General features: G+C 46.1%; 1 protein-coding gene across 3 annotated transcripts in view; it reads right to left on the bottom strand.

Moving 5' to 3' along the window:
* The window catches only part of HPSE (heparanase), a 47,848-nt gene that overhangs the window by 3,886 nt on the left and 21,988 nt on the right, over positions 1-21,974 (bottom strand). Inside the window, exons 5-12 of one of the 3 annotated variants that reach the window (XM_079779246.1) lie at positions 20,524-20,692; positions 20,167-20,214; positions 19,029-19,122; positions 18,492-18,598; positions 17,158-17,272; positions 16,828-16,930; positions 13,155-13,273; positions 10,857-10,997 (exon numbers count right to left, since the gene is read on the bottom strand). In XM_079779246.1, the coding sequence (XP_079635372.1) occupies positions 10,986-10,997; positions 13,155-13,273; positions 16,828-16,930; positions 17,158-17,272; positions 18,492-18,598; positions 19,029-19,122; positions 20,167-20,214; positions 20,524-20,692 (767 nt within the window). In that variant the 3' untranslated portion in view covers positions 10,857-10,985. Of the gene's footprint in view, positions 1-10,850; positions 10,998-13,154; positions 13,274-16,726; positions 16,931-17,157; positions 17,273-18,491; positions 18,599-19,028; positions 19,123-20,166; positions 20,215-20,523; positions 20,693-21,974 lie in introns of those variants that run through there. The other 2 variants (XM_079779245.1, XR_013813887.1) reach the window with 2 other exon arrangements.

The raw sequence follows: 21,974 nt of genomic DNA, 5'->3' as shown, positions 1-21,974 counted from the left end.
TATTCCTTCATCTCTTTTCTGTGTATGTGTAACACATATTTCCATTTAAACAAAATGAGTACATACTGTACACAGTCTCTTAAAAATCAACTCTTCCAAAGAGGACATACAGATGGCCAAGAGACATATGGAAAGATGCTCAATGTCACTAATAACTAGAGAAATGCAAGTTAATGCACAATGAGATACCACCTCACTCCTGTCAGAATGGCTATCATCAATACATCAACAAGCAACAAGTGTTGGCGAGGATGTGGAGAAAAGGGAACACTTGTGCACTGTTGATAGGAATGCAGATTAGTGCAGCCACTATGGAAAAACAGTATGGAGGGTCCTTAAAAAATTAAAAATGGGACTTTTTCACAACCCAGTGATTCTACTTCTGGGTATACATCCAAAGAAACCCAAAACACTAATTCAAAGGAATCTATGCACCTCTATGTTCACTGCAGTGTTATTTACAATAGCCAAGATATGGAAGCAACACAAATACCCATTGATAAATGATTGGATAAAAAAGTAGTGGAAAAGATGGCGGCGGAGGTGAACGGCTGATCTGTTGCCTCGCATGGCAGTTCCGAAAAAAAAACTAAAAGATGGACTGGCAAGCGCGGCGACTCCTGCTCGCGTCTCCCCAGACCGGGCGGCGGCTCCTCTCAGCCAGCACCGCAGCCGGGGCCATGGGCTCGTGGGCGCCGCGGCAACTGCTGTGGCGGCAGCCGCGGACTCAGCGCAGCGGCTCTCGGTGAAGGAAGAGACCATCTTTCTGCGAGACGGGCCCACCCGCGTCACCGACCCGACCGAGCTCCCCACTGAGATCCTCGGGGCCCCGGAGACCGCCAACACCGACTTGGAGGATTCTTAGGACTTCCTGTCTTACACTCGGGTCCTCTGGCCATTTTGGGAGAGGAGAACCGGGAGGGCAGCAGAGTCGAGCAAGGGAATTTCGCGCACAACAACTTCAAGGTTAAACAAAGGAACTTCGCCGCGCACAGAGCGTCTGCCACCCAGAACCACAGGAGAGCAGGCTGAATGGTGGATTTACAGCTAAGAGAGAAGAGGAAAGAGCGAACTCTGGAGGAGCTGAGGTGCGGAGGCGCGTGGGTCGGGGGAAGGGAATTGTGGCTTTTGTTCCAAACCTAGGGGAGATTAGCGCCCCAGACGCCTGCGGGAAGAGGCTGGACTCTCGGCCTTCCTGTCGGAGAGTGGGAGTGACTTCCTTGTGGAGGTGCGCCCAGCAATCAGTGTTTGCTGCATTGGAGTGCGGAGCGAGGGGGCTTGGAAGCGTGGAGGGCAGAAGGAGCGGACTTGCAGCCAGAGCGGTTCGCCTCGCCATGGTCTGGTGGCGCCCTGAGGCCCCGCCCCGCCCTGAGACTCGCCCCGCCCTGGGACCCGCCCAGCTCATTTTGCAGCTCCGCCCCGCACGTCTTACAGGCACACCTGGGCTCCAAGCAACGGCTTTTGCATATGGGTGGCCTGCCCTGTGGCAGCTTGACCAGATAAACTGCGGTTCTAGTCGGACTGCTCTAGGGACGCTCAGACAGGAGGAGGAAACTGCAGTTTTTGCCGTAAGTCCTGCTGAGTGGTCTCAGGTAGTAGCTGACCTACACACCATTGGAGACCCAGAAACGAGGGCATCTAGTGGTCGGTATGAGATGACACCAGATTTCAACCACTCACATAAAGGACACATTCTAGAGGCAGACTCAGTGAGCGCCAAAGCCTTGCTGCACCAAGCCCCGGCCCATAAATCTGTCTCCTACACAGCAACTCTTCCTTTATAGTCACAGAGGATCTGCACAGCCAATCGGCCTGGAGGACAAATCCTCCCAGCAACACCAACAACAATCAAGACTTAACTATACAAAGGAAGACCAAGATGGAGGCATAGGGCGGAAGCCTGATTGCTGCCTACCACAACAATTTTGAGTCTACGACGGGAGAGCGGAGCAGACACCATCCAGAACCACCGGAGGGCTGACTGAGCAGACGCTCTACAACTAGAATAAAAGAGAGGGGTACTAGGGATGATGCTGATGCCGGCGACCCAAAGATCACACTTTAAGAACTACGGCTCAGACGACACAGTGGCGGCCTGGAACGTGCTCGGCGCAGTTCCCCCAGCGGTCTCCGGCTGAGGGGAAGGCCCCACTCGCTGCCGAGCACGGACAGACAAGCCCCTGGGAGTCATGGGGTGGGAGACTCCGCGCTTGCTGACCTCCGAGTCCTTCAAGAATCTCAACGCCCCGGAAGCGGCCAGGTGCGCACGCTCGGTGACTGGCCACCGCTGCAGACCCAAGGGCTGACGCAGCAACACCGGACCAGCCCGCTGCCGCGCACCGGGCACACCGGAGCTACGCCGAGCCCGCCGCCCAACGAGTTCTGCGGCGGCTGCCCTGGAGCTCTGAGAAAATGGCCGAAGGAATTACTGAGATGGAATTGACCAACAGGAAATGGGATCAAGAAGACGAAACCCCGCTGGGTCCTGGATCCGGGTGAAGCCGCGTGCCCCTGGGTCTGGGTGAGGCTGGGAACTGGGTCAGGGTGAGGCTGGGCCCCGGGTCCGGGTGAGGCCACGTGCCCCTGGGTCCGGGCGAGGCCATGCGCCCCTGGAGCCGGGTGAGCCCTGGGCCCCGGGTCCGGGCGAGGCCGCGGGCCCCTGGATCCGGGTGAGCCCTGGGCCCCGGGACCGGGCGAGGCCGTGGGCCCCTGGGTACGGGCGAGGCCATGCGCCCCTGGGTCCGGGTGAGGCTAAATCCTGGGTCTGGGCGAGACCGTGCGCCCCTGGGTCCGGGTGAGGCTGAATCCTGGGTCCGGGCGAGGCCGTGCGCCCCTGGAGCCGGGTGAGCCCTGGGCCCCGGGTCCGGGCGAGACCGTGCGCCCCTGGAGCCGGGTGAGCCCTGGGCCCCGGGTCCGGGCGAGGCCGCGGGCCCCTGGAGCCGGGTGAGCCCTGGGCCCCGGGTCCGGGCGAGGCCGCGGGCCCCTGGAGCCGGGTGAGCCCTGGGCCCCGGGTCCGGGCGAGGCCACGGGCCCCTGGAGCCGGGTGAGCCCTGGGCCCCGGGTCCGGGCGAGGCCGCGGGCCCCTGGAGCCGGGTGAGCCCTGGGCCCCGGGTCCAGGCGAGGCCGCGGGCCCCTGGAGCCGGGTGAGCCCTGGGCCCCGGGTCCGGGCGAGGCCGCGGGCCCCTGGATCCGGGTGAGCCCTGGGCCCCGGGACCGGGCGAGGCCGCGGGCCCCTGGGTCCGGGCGAGGCCATGCGCCCCTGGGTCCGGGTGAGGCTAAATCCTGGGTCTGGGCGAGACCGTGCGCCCCTGGGTCCGGGTGAGGCTGAATCCTGGGTCCGGGCGAGGCCGCGCGCCCCTGGAGCCGGGTGAGCCCTGGGCCCCGGGTCCGGGCGAGGCCGCGGGCCCCTGGAGCCGGGTGAGCCCTGGGCCCCGGGTCCGGGCGAGGCCGCGGGCCCCTGGAGCCGGGTGAGCCCTGGGCCCCGGGTCCGGGCGAGGACGCGGGCCCCTGGAGCCTGGTGAGCCCTGGGCCCCGGGTCCGGGCGAGGACGCGGGCCCCTGGAGCCGGGTGAGCCCTGGGCCCCGGGTCCGGGCGAGGACGCGGGCCCCTGGAGCCGGGTGAGCCCTGGGCCCCGGGTCCGGGCGAGGACGCGGGCCCCTGGAGCCGGGTGAGCCCTGGGCCCCGGGTCCGGGCGAGGACGCGGGCCCCTGGAGCCGGGTGAGCCCAGGGCCCCGGGTCCGGGCGAGGACGCGGGCCCCTGGAGCCGGGTGAGCCCTGGGCCCCGGGTCCGGGCGAGGACGCGGGCCCCTGGAGCCGGGTGAGCCCTGGGCCCCGGGTCCGGGCGAGGCCGCGGGCCCCTGGAGCCGGGTGAGCCCTGGGCCCCGGGTCCGGGCGAGGCCGCGGGCCCCTGGAGCCGGGTGAGCCCTGGGCCCCGGGTCCGGGCGAGGCCGCGGGCCCCTGGAGCCGGGTGAGCCCCGGGCCCCGGGTCCGGGCGAGGCCGCGGGCCCCTGGAGCCGGGTGAGCCCCGGGCCCCGGGTCCGGGCGAGGCCGCGGGCCCCTGGAGCCGGGTGAGCCCTGGGCCCCGGGTCCGGGCGAGGACGCGGGCCCCTGGAGCCGGGTGAGCCCTGGGCCCCGGGTCCGGGCGAGGACGCGGGCCCCTGGAGCCGGGTGAGCCCTGGGCCCCGGGTCCGGGCGAGGACGCGGGCCCCTGGAGCCGGGTGAGCCCAGGGCCCCGGGTCCGGGCGAGGACGCGGGCCCCTGGAGCCGGGTGAGCCCTGGGCCCCGGGTCCGGGCGAGGCCGCGGGCCCCTGGAGCCGGGTGAGCCCTGGGCCCCGGGTCCGGGCGAGGCCGCGGGCCCCTGGAGCCGGGTGAGCCCTGGGCCCCGGGTCCGGGCGAGGCCGCGGGCCCCTGGAGCCGGGTGAGCCCCGGGCCCCGGGTCCGGGCGAGGCCGCGGGCCCCTGGAGCCGGGTGAGCCCTGGGCCCCGGGTCCGGGCGAGGCTGCGGGCCCCTGGATCCGGGTGAGCCCTGGGCCCCGGGACCGGGCGAGGCCGCGGGCCCCTGGATCCGGGTGAGCCTGGCCCCGGGTCCAGGTGAGGCCGTGGGCCCCTGGATCCGGGTGAAGCAGTGCCCCTGGGTCCAGCCGAGACCAAACCAGAGGGAGTCGGACCTGCATTACCACCATTTGTCCACCATCCAGAGCTGAGGGGTCAGTGCCGACATGTACTCATAGGGAACCGGTGGACATTGATATTGGGTCTCAAAAGAACTGTTGGTCCAGAAAGAAACTCACTACAGACTGATTCATTTGCCTGTCAGCATAACTATTATTGCTCGTCGCACATTCAATTCTTATAAGTATATCTATAGTGACACATGATTTCGCTCATCTAGGGGAAATGATGAACAACATAGACTAATGAACAAGAACAGAACCAGAAACAAGGAGGCATCGATCGGACTATCGGGCCTCAGAGGGAGGATAGGGGAGGGTGGGGGGAGGGGGGAGAGATCAACCAAAGGTCTTGTGTGCATGCATATGAGCCTAACCAATGCTTAAGTTCAACAGAGGGTTGGGGCATCCAAGGGGAGGGGTGTGGGATGGGAATGGGGGGATGAGGACAAATATGTGACACCTTAATCAATAAAGAAAAAAATAAAAATAAAAATAAAAATAAAAATAAAAATCTACTTAAGTCAGAAAAAAAAAAAAAAAAAAAAAAAAAAAGTAGTGGAACATATGTGCAATGGAATATTACTTGGCCATAAAAAGATGAAATCTTACCATTTGCAACAGTGTGGATGGTATTAGGCTAAGTGAAATAAGTCAGACAGAGAAAGACAAATACCATATGATTTCATTTATATGTGGAATATAAAGAACAAAATAAATGAACAAACAAAATAGAAACAGACTCATAGATACAGAGAACAGACTGATGGTTGCTAGAGAGGGGGTTGAGGGACTGGGTGGAAAAGATGAAGGAATTTAAAAGTACAGATTGGTAGTTACAAAACAGTCACAGGGATATAAAGTACAGCATAGGAAATATAGTCAATAATATTATAATGAGTACTAGTGGCCTGGTGCACGAAGTTCATACACATTAAAAGGGAATTAGAGGAAATATTTTAATATTGCTATTTGCCCTTTCTCTATAATAGAAATGTCAGAGATGAAAGAAAATTAGAAAAATATATATGAAAATCTTCCTCCTGTGAGAGTCTGGGGCGCACTGCGGGACCCAAAGTCAAGTCCCCACCCACCCGTGCGCGCCTCGAAATCGCGTGAGACCCAGACCCAGCTGGGCCCACCCCCATTGGGTGAGATCCAGACCCGGCTGGCCCCATCCCTGTCAAGTCCCGCTGGGCGGGGGACGCAGCCTCAGGGCCCCCATCAAGCCCTGCCAGTTAGGGGGCACAGCCTCAGTTCCCCTGGCGCACCCTCAGGTCCCCTGGCCCAGTGCCATGGCAGGGGACGTGGCCTGAGGTCACCCGGTGCTGGGGTAAGGGGTGCGGCCTGAGGTCACCCAGCCTGGGTTGGGGCAGGAAGCGTGCTTTGAGGTCCCCTGTCAAGCTCTGCCAGGCAGGGGGCACGGTCTCAGGTCTCCTGACCTGGCGCCGGGGCGGGGGGGCGTGGCATCAGGTCCCCTGGTCCGGTGCCTGAGGTCCCCTGTCAAACCCTGCAGGGCGGGAGCTGTGACCTGAGATCCCCTGTCAAGCCCCACTGGGCAGGGGGTGCAGTCTCAGGTCCCCTGCCCCACCCAGAGCCACGCAGCCTCAGGTCCCTGCTGATTGCTCATTAAGGATCGTTACGGGAACTCAGCCTCTGCTGTGGGCGCCACCATCTTTGTTGTGGCGTGACAGTCAATTTGTATATTCCCTCTTTATTAGATTATCTGTATGGTGCCGGGTGGGTCCTGGAATCATTGGAGGGAACCCTTTGTAAAGTATATCATTGTCTAACCACTATGTTGTACCCTAATACAAAATAATAGTGGATGTAAACTGTAATTGAAAAAATAAAACTAAGAAATAATTTTTAAAAATTAAAAAAACTTGGTTCTTTTCCCCTTAGTTATTATAAATATCTCATTTTTAAAGATCTCTTAACCCTCTATCCTCATTAAGTATCAGTCAGCAGAAAAACTGCATCCCATTTAATCTTGGTCAGAGGCACTGTTCTGGGCTCTGTACTTTAAGACATGTCCTCCCACCCTATCCAGTTTGGCTCAGTGGATAGAGCGTCGGCCTGCAGACTCAAGGGTCCCAGGTTCGATTCTGGTCAAGGACATGTACCTTGGTTTCTGGCACATACCCAATAAGGAGTGTACAGGAGGCAGCTGATCGATGTTTCTCTCTCATCGATATTTCTAACTCTCTATCCCTCTCCCTTCCTCTCTGTAAAAAATCAATAAAATATACATATATAAAAAAAAAGATATCCTCCCATTCAGTGTGCCAGTATGTAAAGATGCTGTGTATAAAATACTGGGATCAATCAAAGTGTCCACCTATAGGCAATTAGTTAAGTCAATTATCTAGTCTTAAAGAACTAAGCAGGTCTGAATGTGCTAATGTGAAAAGACATGGATGTTTTTAAATGAAAGATACTTAGGATTACATATGGATAGCACACTTCTAGAATGATACTCAAACTCCTGGGATTTAGGACCGTGGAGTGAGGAAATGACTTTTCTATGTACACCTTCTTCTACTGTTGGAAATTCTTACTATGGCATAAATTTTATCATAATTTTTTTTAAATAAAAAAGGAAAAGTAACTAAAAATAAGAGATAGGAATAAGATGTTCATGACTGTGCCGGAGGCTGAGGAGCCCGCATTGCAGTTATGCTCAGTCCACATGCACTGGGGTTTGTTTTCACACCTGCATCACACCAGTTTTTTGAGGGGCTGTAGGAGGAAATGCTGTGACTATTATCAGGAAGCCACAAACAAAAATAGGTCTTGAAAACATCTTTATGTGACAGTAGTAAGAGCTGTTTGGCACAATGGGGAGGACCTTTTACAAGGGCACACCAAACATTTCAGAAACACTTTTGAATAGGCAACAGAGTTTAAAGGGCACTCTGACCATTGTAAGTTAATCCTGCTATGGGTTAGAATGATGAAACACGGGCAAGACACTAATTCCATCAGGCTAAACTCTTTACTCAGCTATAAATATAGCTAAAGGATGCTATCAGTGCACAGAGTGTGAGCTGGCAGGGGTGGGGAGCCTTTTTTATGCCAAGAGCCATTGGGATATTTATAACATCATTCACGGGCCATACAAAATTATCAACTTAAAAATTAGCCTGCTATATGTGGTCGAACATTTAACTAACTCACCCCTAAGGCCTTGGCAGGGCCAGACTAAATGATTTCGAGAGCCTTACATGGCGCCTGGGCCTGATTTCCCCATCCCCGGCTTAAAGCACGCTGATTATTTCCACATCGGGCTGGACAATGTGGGTGGGGTTTTATTTGAGAGTAGTATCTTGTTTCATATTTTGAAGTCAGCAACATGATGACAAAGAAATATAAAATATGTTTGTGAAGTTTCAGATGAAATAGAGCTGGAAGACAAACCAGTTGTCCTTCAAGAATTTGAGAGTTATTCTGGAGAAAATGAGATATTTGATAATGCTCCTGACTATGGGTAGCAAACTCAAATGCCCACAAGGGCCAAGGAAGTCATACATGCAAGTGTCGTAGGACAGGCATAACGGGGTTACATCTAATAGGAAGAGCAAGTCCCGAGTTGCCAGAGTACCCATTTTTAAAGATTTTTTTAGTAGTTGTCAATTGTTAAATATTTACAACTTATCCTATATAATAAAAGGCTAATATGCAAATAGACCGGACAGCGGAACAACCAAACAACTGGTCACTATGACATGCACTGACCACCAGGGGGCACACACAGAACATGGCAGGCGTTGGCAGCAGCGGGATGGTGGAGCAGGTGAGCGGAGGTGCCAGACCAAGGTGGAGCACCAGTCGCTGTCATTGGGGCAAGCCTCTGGTGGTTACTGAAAATCTTTGCTCCCGTGCACCACGGTCCCACCTAGTGCTCGAACCTGCTGCCACCACCGGCCCCGCTCACACCCGCTGCTGCTGTTGTCGGAGACACCACTTGCACGTGCTGCCGGTGCTGTCAGCAGGTGCGAGTGGTGGCTGACGGTCCCGATCGCCCCTGAGGGTTTCTCCACCTCCCCCTGCTCCTGAGGGGCGATTGGGCAGCAGCCGCCGCTTGCACCTGCTGATGTTGCAGGCTCCGCTCGCACCCGCTGCTGGTGCCAGCCCCAATTGCTCCAAGCCGTCAGCAGGTGCCTGCAGGGCCAGCGCCTTCAACACATGGGAGCAGTGGTGGCGGCGGGAGCTGGGCTGCTGGCAGACGGGACGGAGGCTGCGGCAGAAGGGGCCGGGCAGGGGCACAGAGGATGGGCTGAGACCCACCCCTGAGCCCACCGCAGCCTTGAGGCCCACAGTTCCTTTCAAGGTGCAGGAATTCGTGCACTGGGCCCCTAGTTAAAAATTAAAAATTAACAGAGTGCATGCCAACCTTCCTCACCAGGAAGAGAAAAACCACTTGTCTAAACCCACTTGCCCATAGGCATGAGGTGTAGTTTCCAACTTCTGCCCTAGAAAACAGAACTAAGAGCAGCAGAAAAAAGGCACAAAGAGGCTCACTTTGTCCCCACCAGCGAGAACAGTCACCAGGAGAGGCTGGAAGCTTCATCAGAGGAGGAATCAGATACTGACCTAAAGTTGGACTAAAATGATCTAAGACACTTGCAACTCTACAACTATTATTCAATTACTTTACAAAAGCATTTCCCTTATCAGCATCAGACACAAATATGCTAAAAAGACCCACTTTAAAAGGTTCAGAACCCAAATAGAGAAAAGTATCTGTTACCCAAATATGCATTATTTACAACAGGAAAAGAAGGTTTAAACAGTAGGAAAAGGATAAGTAAGCCCTAGTATTTTATAAAACATGCAACCCATTAAAAATGTCTACAGGGTGGTGAACACACAATACAATATACAGATGATGTATTGCAGAATTGTACACCTGAAACCTATATCATTTTATTAACCAATGTCTCCCCAATAAATTCAATTAAAAATTTTAAAAATGTCTACAAAGGCTCTGCATGGAAAGACATGGGAAAACTTGTGGGTTCCTCCTCTCTTTTTCCCATTACAGGTTGTATGCTTACAGCTATAACAAAAGAAAGCACAGGGAGAAAAATAAAGGTATGTTACCCAGTGTTAATAATGTTTATCTCTGCGGGATAGGACTTTGGAGAAAGCATTCTTACTGTCCTTCTTCAGGTTATGATGCTAATTGTCACTGAAAACATCACTCATATAGCATTTGCAAAGATGGGAGGAGATGGAAAGAATTTTGTAAACTCTTAATATTTTTATGCTTCAATCTGAGAATAACCATGATGAAAAGAGCTCCTTCCAACATATGTTGGACAGATATTTGACAATGTTTGTGGGCCTAAGTCTTCAAAGCTCATAGTCATTCTTGGATAGTCTCTTAAATATGGTCTATTTTTTTTTTTAATTCTCACCTGAGGATATGTTTTTATTGACTTTTAGAGAGGGAGGAAGTGAGAGAGAGAGAAAGAAACATCAATCGGTTGCCTCCCATATGCATCGCGATGGGGGATGAAACTCAAAACCTAGGAATGTGCATCAGACACATTCAGGAATCAAACCCACAGCCTTTTTGGTGTACAGGACAATGCTCCAACCAACTAAGCCACCCAGCAAGGGCAAATATGGTCTTTGGTAATACACATTCAATGGCTGGCTTTTAAAACCAAATTATCTCTGGACCAACTTCAAATAATCCACCTAAAAGGTACATTTCAGGCTACTTTTTCCTTACTCTAAGTAATAAAAAACTACTTTAAGGCTGTTAGAAAATCATGCCCAGCTCACATAGAATAACAGTTTACAGCAACCCCCATGCCCTTACTAGCAATTATATATAGGTATGCTTTGCTTTTGTGACTGTGTTACCAAGAATTATAAGTATTTTTAGAGCAAATAATCTAAATATATTGAATGGATCTTGACATATCAAGTTGTTTTGAAATGCAAACTAACTTCCTAAGATAACTGCTAGCTTGTGTTCAGTCCTTCTGCTTGTGACTCTCAGAGTGAGTATACCTGTATTAATAGGTATTTATATATAAACTTCCTGAATATTAAAAATGGTCAAAACTTGAAATAGTTGGCTTCTTTTTCTCCCTATCAACACTCTACGCTGATAAACACTGATACATCTGGTGAAAGTTTAAAATGAACAAGAAAAAGTACTCACTGGGAAAATAATCCATCAGGTCCTGAAGGTTTTACAAGGTATCTGTCCACTTCTTTGTCAAATAAATAATGTGGTAACTGCAAGTACTTGGTGACATTATGAAGGTTTAAGGCATACAGAGTTAAATCTCCTTCTTTATACCTTGGGCTAAAAGCAAATAGATTGACTCAATAATAAAAATATTTGTCTCGCTTAAACAATTAAAAACTTGATTACAAATATAATTATGGATATTAAGTATTAGTATTTATAGTGATGATAGACCTTCTTTTTACCCTTCATTTTATAATGATGTAAGACCACAAATGTGGCCCTATTTGAAACTGATTATACATTGCTCTTCACAGCACCACTGTCTGGGCCAGGGTACCCTGAGATCTTTGCTGCTGAGTTACTAGGGAGCCATTTTCAAACATAGGAAGGTTAAATGATAAAAGTTGAATTTTGTGGGTTCATGTGCATTCGAATTATAAACCATATGGTTTATAATTATAAACCTTTATCTAGCCGTATGAAAAGAGTGGCGCAAACAATAAAATTAAATCTGTTGACACTTTTTGGAATTTATTTATCCAAACTACTCCCCAACTTCTTCCTAGTGGGGCCCTCACTATCTAGAGTTCCCACTCACCAGCGATTGGAAATGTTGGGTAGCTATTTTGGCTAGAACTAGTATTTTAATTATCATCCTATCAGGATGGACAGATTGAAACTAAGAAGAGAAAAATCCATGAGATTTGGGAACATTTTTTGCTACCAAGGGCAGGGTATCCTATCTAGTAATAGAGTAACATGTAAATTACCATCACTCCGCTACGCCCACGATTGGGCGGCGGGAGGCTGGGGGGCGGGACTCGGGGTGGCTTATCCGGCCATTGAGAGGCACGGATCCGCTGCCACTGAGGGGGGCTACCCTGCTGTTGAGAGGCGCAGGGGGCGGGACTCCCGCCCCCTGTGCCTCTCAACGGCCAGATCCGCGGCCGGCCACTGAGGGGGCCTGCCGCAGACACCCAGCTGCGCCTCTCAACGGCAGGGTAGCCAGGTGTCCGCGGCAGCCCCCCTCAGTGGCCGTTGAGAGGCGCAGGGGGCGGGAGTCCAGCCCCCGGCGCCTCTCAACAGCAGGGTAGCCCCCCTCAGCGGCCGCGGACCATCAAAAGTGTGGGAGCTGGGTGCCTGTCTGCTCCGGCACCAGGCCTTTCAGAAGCCTCCCCCAAGCCAGAGGCTTCTGAAAGGCCTGGTGCACCAGCAGACAGGCACCCAGCTCCACCGCGAAAAGCGAAAGCGTGTAAGGGACCCTACACGTGCATAATTAAATCATGCACTGGGCCTCTAGTAAACTATAAAAATCTCTGTGGTCTCTCAATCCCATAAATTGGGTTGAAACTTTTGAAAACAAGGTTTGTTATTGTTGATATTGTTCTTTAATTCTTCTTCCTTATCAAATTGATCAGATATAATACAAAGGAATAAGTATATTCATATAATTATTCATTCATATGAATTTATAGTTATATTCATTCATAGTCATTCAATGGAGTAATTGTTCATATAAAAATGCATTGGTAACCTACCAGTGTGGCTCAATGGTTGAGTGATGACCTATGAACCAGGAGAGGTCACCGTTCAATTCCTGGTCAGGACACATGCCTGGGTTTTGGGCTTAATCCCCAATCGGGGGCATGCAGGAGGCAGCCAATCAATTATTCTCTCATCATTGATGTTTCTATCTCTCTTCCCCTTCCCTTCCCCTCTGAAATTAATAAAATAATATTTTTTTAAAAAATACATTGGTACTATTCTTTATTTACAGTTAGGGTATATTTTGATTATGGATTATGACAATTAAAGTCATTGTAAAAGTCAAATGCTAATGTTTAAGCTATATTTTTTGTGTTTAAAAATATATATTTTATTAATTTTTTACAGAGAGGAAGGGAGAGGGATAGAGAGTTAGAAACATCGATGAGAGAGAAACATCAATCAGCTGCCTCCTGCACATTCCCCACTGAGTATGTGCCCACAACCAAGGTACATGCCCTTGACCAGAATCGAACCTGGGACCCTTGAGTCTGCAGGCCGACACTCTATCCACTGAGCCAAACCGGTTAGGGCTGTGGGTTTTTTTTGTTGTTGTTTGTTTGTTTTTTTAGACTCTGGCACCATATCACTATGAAGGGAAAAATAAAAAAATAATGACACAGCTTAGACCCTCTGAGTAGAGAGGGGACAACAGGGTGTCAGAGTAGGAAGTTATGTGCTCACTAATGAACACCTGTTGGTTTGTCAAGTGTATTGCATACTTACTGGTTGACGTTTGTGCAATGAAGGTATACTCGAAGTTTGCTTCTGGCTTGACCTTTCACACTTGCCTTTAATACAATGGTGCCCACCAGTTTCTTGAATAGAAGAGAGAGCCAATAATCCTAGTTGTGGTGGTTGGGGAGGGGAGAGACAAAAATAGAACTTTATTTAGTTCTTCATTTAACAAAATGAAGCAAGTAGTTATCCTGCAAAGAGTATGACTGGTATTCTAGAGGTAATTAAATAGGATTCATCGTTTGATTTGGGTTATCCATGAATCTGAGTGCAATATCTTGTTTGCTGCTTTTTATCACTAGAGGACTATGTTTCCACAATTCAGGGGGCCATACCTGCTAGGAGTTATAGCTCAAGACTGCAATTATTGACTAAGAGACAATTTAAATATTCTCTGTTGTCTATCATCCAAGAATTGAAAGCAAAGCTCAAAGCAGCACCTTTACACACACACACAAGTTTTTAAAATAAAATTTCTGTTTAAGAGATTAAAATATTTTCTTTAAAACCTTATAACACCCCTAATAAAGTAATGGATTAGGGAACAATCATTACTAGCTATCAAGGTGAAAAAAAGAAAGATAACCAGACATTATGAATCTGTTGATGGAAACACACAACACCACCTACAAAGAATTCTTGCAACTCGAGTAAGCTCAAGCCTCTAGTTCTAACTACCAGTTTAGAGGAACTATAGGGAACAGAGGAACATGCTAAAAGAATAAACTTAGCAAAATCCAAAATGTGGGAAAAACTATAGAACAAATTACCTGCTTTCTTTAATTAATAAATTCCAATGGACAAAAAAAAAAAAAAAAAAGGAAAGGAGAACTTCAAGATTAACAGACTCCCCCCAAAAAGATTAATAGACTTAAGAGATATATCAACCAAATTCTATATGTGAATGTTGTGGATTTGAATATCCTAACTATTAAGACATTTGCAACAATAAGAAAAATGTGAAACACTGATTTAATATTTGATGATATTGAGGGATTATTGTTAATATTTTAAAGTATAATAATGATATTGTTATGTTTTTGAAAAGAAGATACATACTAAAATATTTATGGATATTAAATCAAAAAAGGGGGGAACAGTAGAAGAATATCATGTAAGGAAAAATACCCTGTAAGTAAATTAGATCTAGAAAATTTGTACTTTAGAAAATTAATTGTAAGGCTAAAAGCAAGACATCCATGAAAAACACACATGGTGTCAAAACAAGCCAGAGGAAAATCATTTGGGCAAAAAATGAAAAAGGATCCCAAGTCAATTTTATAGAAAATATCCCTTTATTAACTTTTGGTTGAGAATATGTTTGTTTATTTTCATAAAACAACTCTGAGACCATGTGGATTCCGGCAACAGAGAGGAATCGACAGGACTACTCCAGCCATGAAGACAGAAGAGAAGCAGTCCAGAGATGGAAGACGCTTATGTCGCCTTGCCATACTAGCAGTTAGCAGCTGCGCATCACTGCAGGTTGCCCAGGACCAAACCAGAGAGGGTCAGACCTGCATTACCACCATTTGTCCACCATCCAGAACTGAAATATCATTGCTGACATGTACACAAAATGAACTGATTGACATTGAAATTGGGACTCAAAAGAACTGTTGGCCCAGAAAGAAACTCACTACAGACTGATTCATTTGCCTGTCAGCATAACCATTATTGCTTGTCTCATTTTCGGTTCTTATAAGTGTATTTCTAGTAGCACATGATCTCACTCATCTAGGGGAAATGATAAACAACATAGACTGATGAACAAGAACAGACCCAGAAACAAGGAGACATGGTTCAGACTGTCGGGCCTCAGAGGGAGGGTAGGGGGGGTGGGGATAAAGGGGAGAGATCAACCAAAGGACTTGTGTGCATGCATATGAGCCTAACCAGTGGTTAAGGACAACAGGGGGGTGGGGACATGTGTGGGGAGGGGTGTGGGATGGGAATGGGGGGATGAGGACAAATATATGATAGCTTAATCAATAAAGAAATTTAAACAAAAAAATAAATAAAATATTTATGGATAAAGTGATATATCTGAGATTTGCTTGAAAGTAATACTGTAGGTGGGAGGTAAGGAGTAGGTAGCATTGTAGATTAAACAAGACTGGAAATTCATACACTTATCTCTCTACTTTGAAATTTTCCATAATTATTAGTTTAAAAATAAACCACTCAATATATACCTCAACTCTTCGTTCTTGAGCTTAGGGAAAGTAGGCAGCTTTTATTTCTCTGCCTAAATTCAAATTCAAATCATCTCTGAGACAAGAGTAGAATCAATGAAATGTTTCACAAGAGACATAACTTGAGCAGGTTCAGTTCCTAGAAGGGTAGAAAGCATGCAGGCCTCAGCCAGGATTTGTACAGGACTCTTCAGAATAATACTGGCCAACTGTGTGACCTCGAGCAAATCACATGACTTCATCTCAATTAGAACTTCCTCATCTGAAAAACATGGATCTAAGATACCTGTCTTTCCGGCTTCTGGATTGTTATGCAAATCAAATAAGAGAACAGACAGGTACAATAGGTTTAAGGCAAATTCCCTTGATCCTATTCATAGTAATACGGCACATATATTTTTGCAGGTTTTGCTAGCTGATTCTGCACCATGAGGAAGAAGTATAGTTAGTGCATTAAAAGGGTCTGAAGTCAAAGGTTTATGCTTAGGCACTGAGAAGATTTAGATAACATACTAAATAACTGGCACTATTTACAAAGAGTGACAGGATAAGCTGGCTAGTTTCTAGACATTGTACTCAAAGTGAATTTTGTAGAAACTATTTACTTACCTTTCTTGCTCAAAGCCAATTTAAGAAAGGGCCAGCAGTAGATTCTGGATATTTGTCTAATGAAATTATCATGTTTGGTTTAACTTTATAGATGGCTCATAATACACTTGGGGAAGACAGATTCTATTTAAGTTATGAACAGTGTGCTCCATGAACTTGGACCACTATAAATTAAAAGCAATTTTGTTGAGAAATCTAGCTTCAAACCACAGAAGCCTAGCTTATATTTTGGTATGTGCTTTTTGCAAACTTTCTTAGCTTTCCTACAATATTCAAATAATTCCTTTAGGAATTTTTCTTAGAAAACAGATATCCTCAAATATCATTTTAGACAATAAAAATCAAGGTCATACTTCTCAGGGAGATATCTATACTATTTCAATTTTTAGACACATATAGATTCCAGGTGGCTTTTTAGATAGAAAGGTTACATTACCTAATTTAGCACCAGATACAATTGGAGGTAGGATGGACTTTTTAAAAATTTACAAATACCTTGAAGATTACTATAAAATAGCCAATTCTTTGGGTGAGATTTTTGAACAAATACGTGATACTACTGGCTTATCTTAAGGTTAAATAAATTATGATTTAATGACATAAAAAGTTTTAAAGCTTTGGATACGATAAACAATTTTAACTTTAATTTACTCTTAAAACATTTTTGATCCAAGTTTTATATCTTGTAAAACGAGAGTCATAAAATTTCAAATGACCCTTTTAAAGAAATCCCACACCACGTCCAAAATGGCTCACATTAAAAACATTATTCCGTCGAAACCAGTTTGGCTCAGTGGATAGAGCGTTGGCCTGCAGACTGAAAGGTCCCAGGTTCGATTCCGGTCAAAGGCATGTACCTTGGTTGCGGGCACATTCCCAGTGGGGGGTGTGCAGGAGGCCACTGATCGATGTTTCTCTCTCATCGATGTTTCTAACTCTGTATTCCCTCTCCTTTCCTCTCTGTAAAAAATCAATAAAATGTATTTAAAAAAATTATTCCTGGGTCTCAATTTCTTCTCTTGAGATACAAAAAAAGTTAGAATGGATTATCTCTAACCTGCCCATGGTTTGGCTATATTGAGAGCACTGAATTTACCGTGAGGGTTGACAATTCTTAGGAGGTTAATACAGGGGTCCTCAGTATAGTCTAATCTACTCATAGAAACAGAAGAATAATGATCACTTACAGGTAGAGGTTCGAAGTTCTCATCCACTAAGTGGTAGTCTCCAGTTCCAAAAAACACTTGCCTCATCACCACTTCTATGCCCATCCTGGCCGAAAGGCCCAATTTATCCAGCCACCTGGAACAGAGTGAGGGCACGCTTTCTTCCAGCTTGGAAAACAAAATAACTTAATTCTAATTAGCGACTATTCTGATTTGTTCATCTATGAAACGAGAAAACTGGTAGTAATTGTAAATAAGTCACTCAAATTAAATGGAGACTATCCTTCCCTTCACAAGTTCCCATACTTCTGCATGATTACAAATCCTAGAGAACTGTTAATATGCCATAGAAGTCCCCTTCAGGGTAAGATATGGTCTATAAAGCAGAGTAGATAAATTCCTACCCCCACAGACAATTATTCCTTGTCTTTCAGGGTACCCCTCCTCCCCATCCCTATGTGAGGTTTAAACACTACAAGGTTCCATGTAGTCAGGAGTAGTAAAATGTGAAATAAGTAGGATCACACCTAAACTTTTATGGACACCTCCTGCCCCTTATCTTTAGTTAATGGCAAAACAAACAACTCCATTCTTTTCTCTACTCATCATGCCCCCAAGAGCATAAACAATTTGTACTTTTATTCTGGGCTTATTCTCCTACTTTATGTAAGCAGGAGAGGAAAGAGAATTAAGTCTCAATATGAGAGTGTTAACAGAGTTATGAAATGTAAGTTAACCGGTTGTTTAAAGCAATCAACTTTGTGGTGGTTGGAGTAAGAGTTAATTTAAATTCATTGATAGGTCCTCTGGTGTGACCTCATACTTCAGGCTCTAAACTTCTTGGGAATCTATATAATAAAAACCCAATGGTCGTTATGCTGTAACGACCAAAGACTGGTCACCAGGAGGCTGCGTGCGTGGCGAGGAGCACAGGATGGGGGTGGAGGTGGGGGGGGTGGGCGGGGCTGCACGATTTCGCACGCTGGGCTTCTAGTCTGTAATAAATGTGTAGCATGTACTACAAATCCTTCCAGAGTCAGAGCTATAGATACACTCCTTTACAATGTTTTTTTGTTTTGTTTTCACAATGTACTTCTTTAGAGGAGGAATCCTTGGCATGGCCATGGGCCAAAATTAAAGAACAGAACTTCTAAAGCAATTCATTCATACAATGATTAAATACAGTATGTCCAACAAGCTTTAGTAAATCATTATCTTACAAAATCTGGCACGAATTTTGGAGCTCAGCCACAGAACCATCATTGATCAGATTTTTAGGCTGATGAGTTATTTCAACCGAATAGAATAGGAGCACGCTGAAATCTGGTCCCTGAGGCGAGTGCTACTTCACTCACATGAAACCAGCCGCAAAGGTGTTGGACAGCAAGGGCGCTCCACCCCCATACGCAGAACTTGTTTCTCCTAACCAAACCTTCTTGTGGGGTCTGGTCATCTCAACAACCTATGAAACAGGAAAGTCTCCATGGTAACTGCAAGCAAGCTGGCCAACTATGGTGCTGGAGATTAATGACATTCAAAATCTTGTATTCCCAGACCCATCTGTCCAATAAAGTTACAAAATACGTTCACAATCATTTAGATCTTGGGCAACTTACTTTTATTGGAATTCTAGGTGTGGAAGAAATGTAAACAATCTCATTCTTATAGCCTATGAGAGTTAATTCTACCAAAAGGCTATTAGAAGTATTTTTCATTTCTAATCAACGTCCACGGGTAAGATCTGATGCTAAGGGGACGGAAGGTGAGTAAGATTAGTGCCTGTTCTCTAAGATTAGAAAACACGTAAATTTACATATCTGTAGAATTTGGCACTAGCTAAACCACAGAATAAGGACTTTGGTTTTACATTTAAAAGAATAAAAGACTATTACCTGAAAAATTTTTTGCACAGGTGAAATAAAAGTGTCCAACACATCAGGGTTTAGGAAATCTTCTTTGGTAGCAGTTCGTCCATTCAAGTAGTAGCTAAATTATTTAGAAAATAATCAGAAAAAAATAACAACCTTTACTTCCTGCTTTTAAGTTAATTGGCTGAACCTGCTCTTCTTACTACCTCTTCCCACCTCCCTGTTAAAAAAAAGAGGCAGAAGTTCTACTAAGGCGAGACCACGATAAAACAGGATCCGTTACTCAGTTACTCTGTCTTGAGGAGACACAAGTCATCAGTGCAGGGCCTCCTGGGTTACTTGTTCTTCAGCAAGCATATTGGCTGTATCTACTTATCTGTCCCATGAGTTAAAGGATAGTGTGCCTTGATCTTGTAGAAACCACCACATTATTTAAAATAAGTTTAAATTTTTGTTTTGTTAATATTAAAATTTTACTACAGTGCTGTTTGAGACACTGTGATTCTTACTTGAATTATAAAGTCAATTAGCAGTTAAATGGAAATCATTTTTGAAAAAAAAAAAAAACAGTAAGTAAAGCCAGCAGTACTTTCTTAGTATTAAGAAGACATACCATTAGTAGGTGAGTGGATAAAAAAGCTATGGTACATTTATACAATGGAATACTACTTGGCCAAAAAAAGAAGGAAATCTAACCCTTTGCAACAACATGGATGGACCTGGAGAGTATTGGGCTAAGTGAAATAAGCCAGTCAGAGGAAGATAAGTATTATATGATTTCACTCATATGTGGAGTCTAATGAACAAAATAAACTAACAAAATAGAAACAGACTCATAGATACAGAGAACAGATGGACAGCTATTAGAGAGGAGGGGGTAGCAAGGTTTGGTGAAAAAGGTGAACAGTTTAAGCAAGAAAAAAAACTTCATAGACACAGACAACAGTATAGTGATTACCAGAGGTAAGGGGGGCAAGAGGGAGGTTGAGAAGGTAAACAGGGGATAAATGGTGATGGAAGGAGACTTGTCTTGGGGTGATGAGCACACAGTACAATATACAGATGATGTAGTATAGAACTGTACACCTAACACCTACATAATTTTATTAATCAATAAATTCGATAAAAAAGAACCACAACAAAGAACGGGAGACGTACTTACTGATGCCACGTAACTGAATCAATCACTTCTCCCCCAGCTTCCAGGAAACTACAAAATCAAAATCTATTATGTTATCACTCAATTCTCATATATACATATATACACAATATATGCACAAGAAATGGGCTGGTTATTGCTTCAGGATCAGGCAAACACAAACTTCCTAACTCTGATACTACAAACTTTATCACAGGTACCATTTGGCCCAAATCCTTGGTATTCTGAGCCAGTCAATTTTTCTCTTTTGCTTAACCATCTAGCCATGCAGAAAACTGTTTAATAACATGTGGACTATTGAAGATTCTACACCAGGGAAATATAATTTTTAAGAAAAGTCATTCTTCCTCGAGCTCTTACTTGCTCAGCATCTTAACAGTCTTTCCTCGAGGCTGACCAATATCTGGACCATAGAGTTTTGCATTTTTGAAAGCAGATGTTCCTAGAAGTTTATGCAACTTAACAAAATCTTCTCCTAACTGCAATCCATCGATGAAAATACCAGCCTTCTTCTGGAAACTGTTGGGTTCTGAAAGAGCAATTTTCAAAAGAATCGCTTATGTAGAAATTTCTTACTTGAAAGCAAACATAACAGCAACAAAATATTTTTCAAATTACAAAAGCTTAGAATCCAAAGTCAAGGAAAGTAAAACCACTAGTTATAAAGACAATATTACAGAAAAACAAAATTTTGAATTCTATAACTAAGGTATGACAGGGTATTAACCCTTTGCACTCGCTTGCTTTTTTCTCGATTCCTTAATTCTAATGCTAACCATGCCGAGTCACACTCGACATCTGAGTGCAAAAGGTTAAAACAATTTGAAATTAATAATGGGGATTTAAACCAATGGATAGCTAAAAAAAAAAATAGAGATTTATATGTGTAAATGATCCTAGAAGTAGTAAAGTTGAAGAGAGGGGAGGGAGGCACAGACAGTGTCCAAACTACTTCCCACACATACCTTCACCCTGAAACCAGACCTTTTCTTTACAAAATGGGGCCCAAGGAAGAGGGAAACATAATAACATCACTCTCTTATCTCACTGTGAAGAGGAGAAGGAGTTGGGGATTGTAGGGTAGAAAAGGAGGGAGGGAGAGAGGGAGGGAAGACGGGAGGGAGGGAAGGAGAGAAGTTGGGAGATGGGTAAGGATGGGTTCAGGTGACCTATTATGTATATGGTGGCTATAGTAAAGTTGCTCATCATCTAGCTAAGATACAGTTGCCTCTACCCTTCTATTCTGTGTGTGTGTGTGCGCGCGCGCTCCAGGTTGATAGTTATCCTCAGCAACTCGATCAGAAAAGCTGCTTCTAGACTTTACCATAACACATACCACTATTGGCATGTATCATTTCTTGGCTTGTTTTCTTGTTGGTTTGGCTCCCTACCTCTAGAATAGAAGTCTCAAGAGAGCAGAGACCTTGTTCTGGAGGCAGATTGCCTGGGTGCAAAGCCTAACTTCTCTAAGAATCCTCTAAGAGTTGCACAGCATCACAAAGCTATTTAGCTAACCTTTCGGTGCTCTTGCTATCTGTGAAATGAAGGTCAGAATTGTATCTATTCAGGGTGGTTAAAAAGATAAAATAAGCGAATATTTATTAAATACTCAGGACAGTGCTCATCATATTATTACATCTCATTTCCCATTTTATCTTCAGTTCCATTTGCTGATATGTGAAAAAGGCACTATAAATATGTTTGAGTGAAGTGGCTAGTCATTTGCACTTTAGTTAGAATTTACAAATTCCTTGCAAAAAAGAAGACAATCAGGAGTTTGACCTGGGTAGGATTCTACACTGAGAACTTCT

Source organism: Cnephaeus nilssonii (assembly GCF_951640355.1).
Source record: "Cnephaeus nilssonii genome assembly, chromosome: 1".
In the NCBI taxonomy this organism is placed as follows: domain Eukaryota; kingdom Metazoa; phylum Chordata; class Mammalia; order Chiroptera; family Vespertilionidae; genus Cnephaeus; species Cnephaeus nilssonii.
The sequence above is the reverse complement of the archived record's forward strand: the minus strand, read 5'-3'. Positions and strand labels throughout refer to the sequence as shown.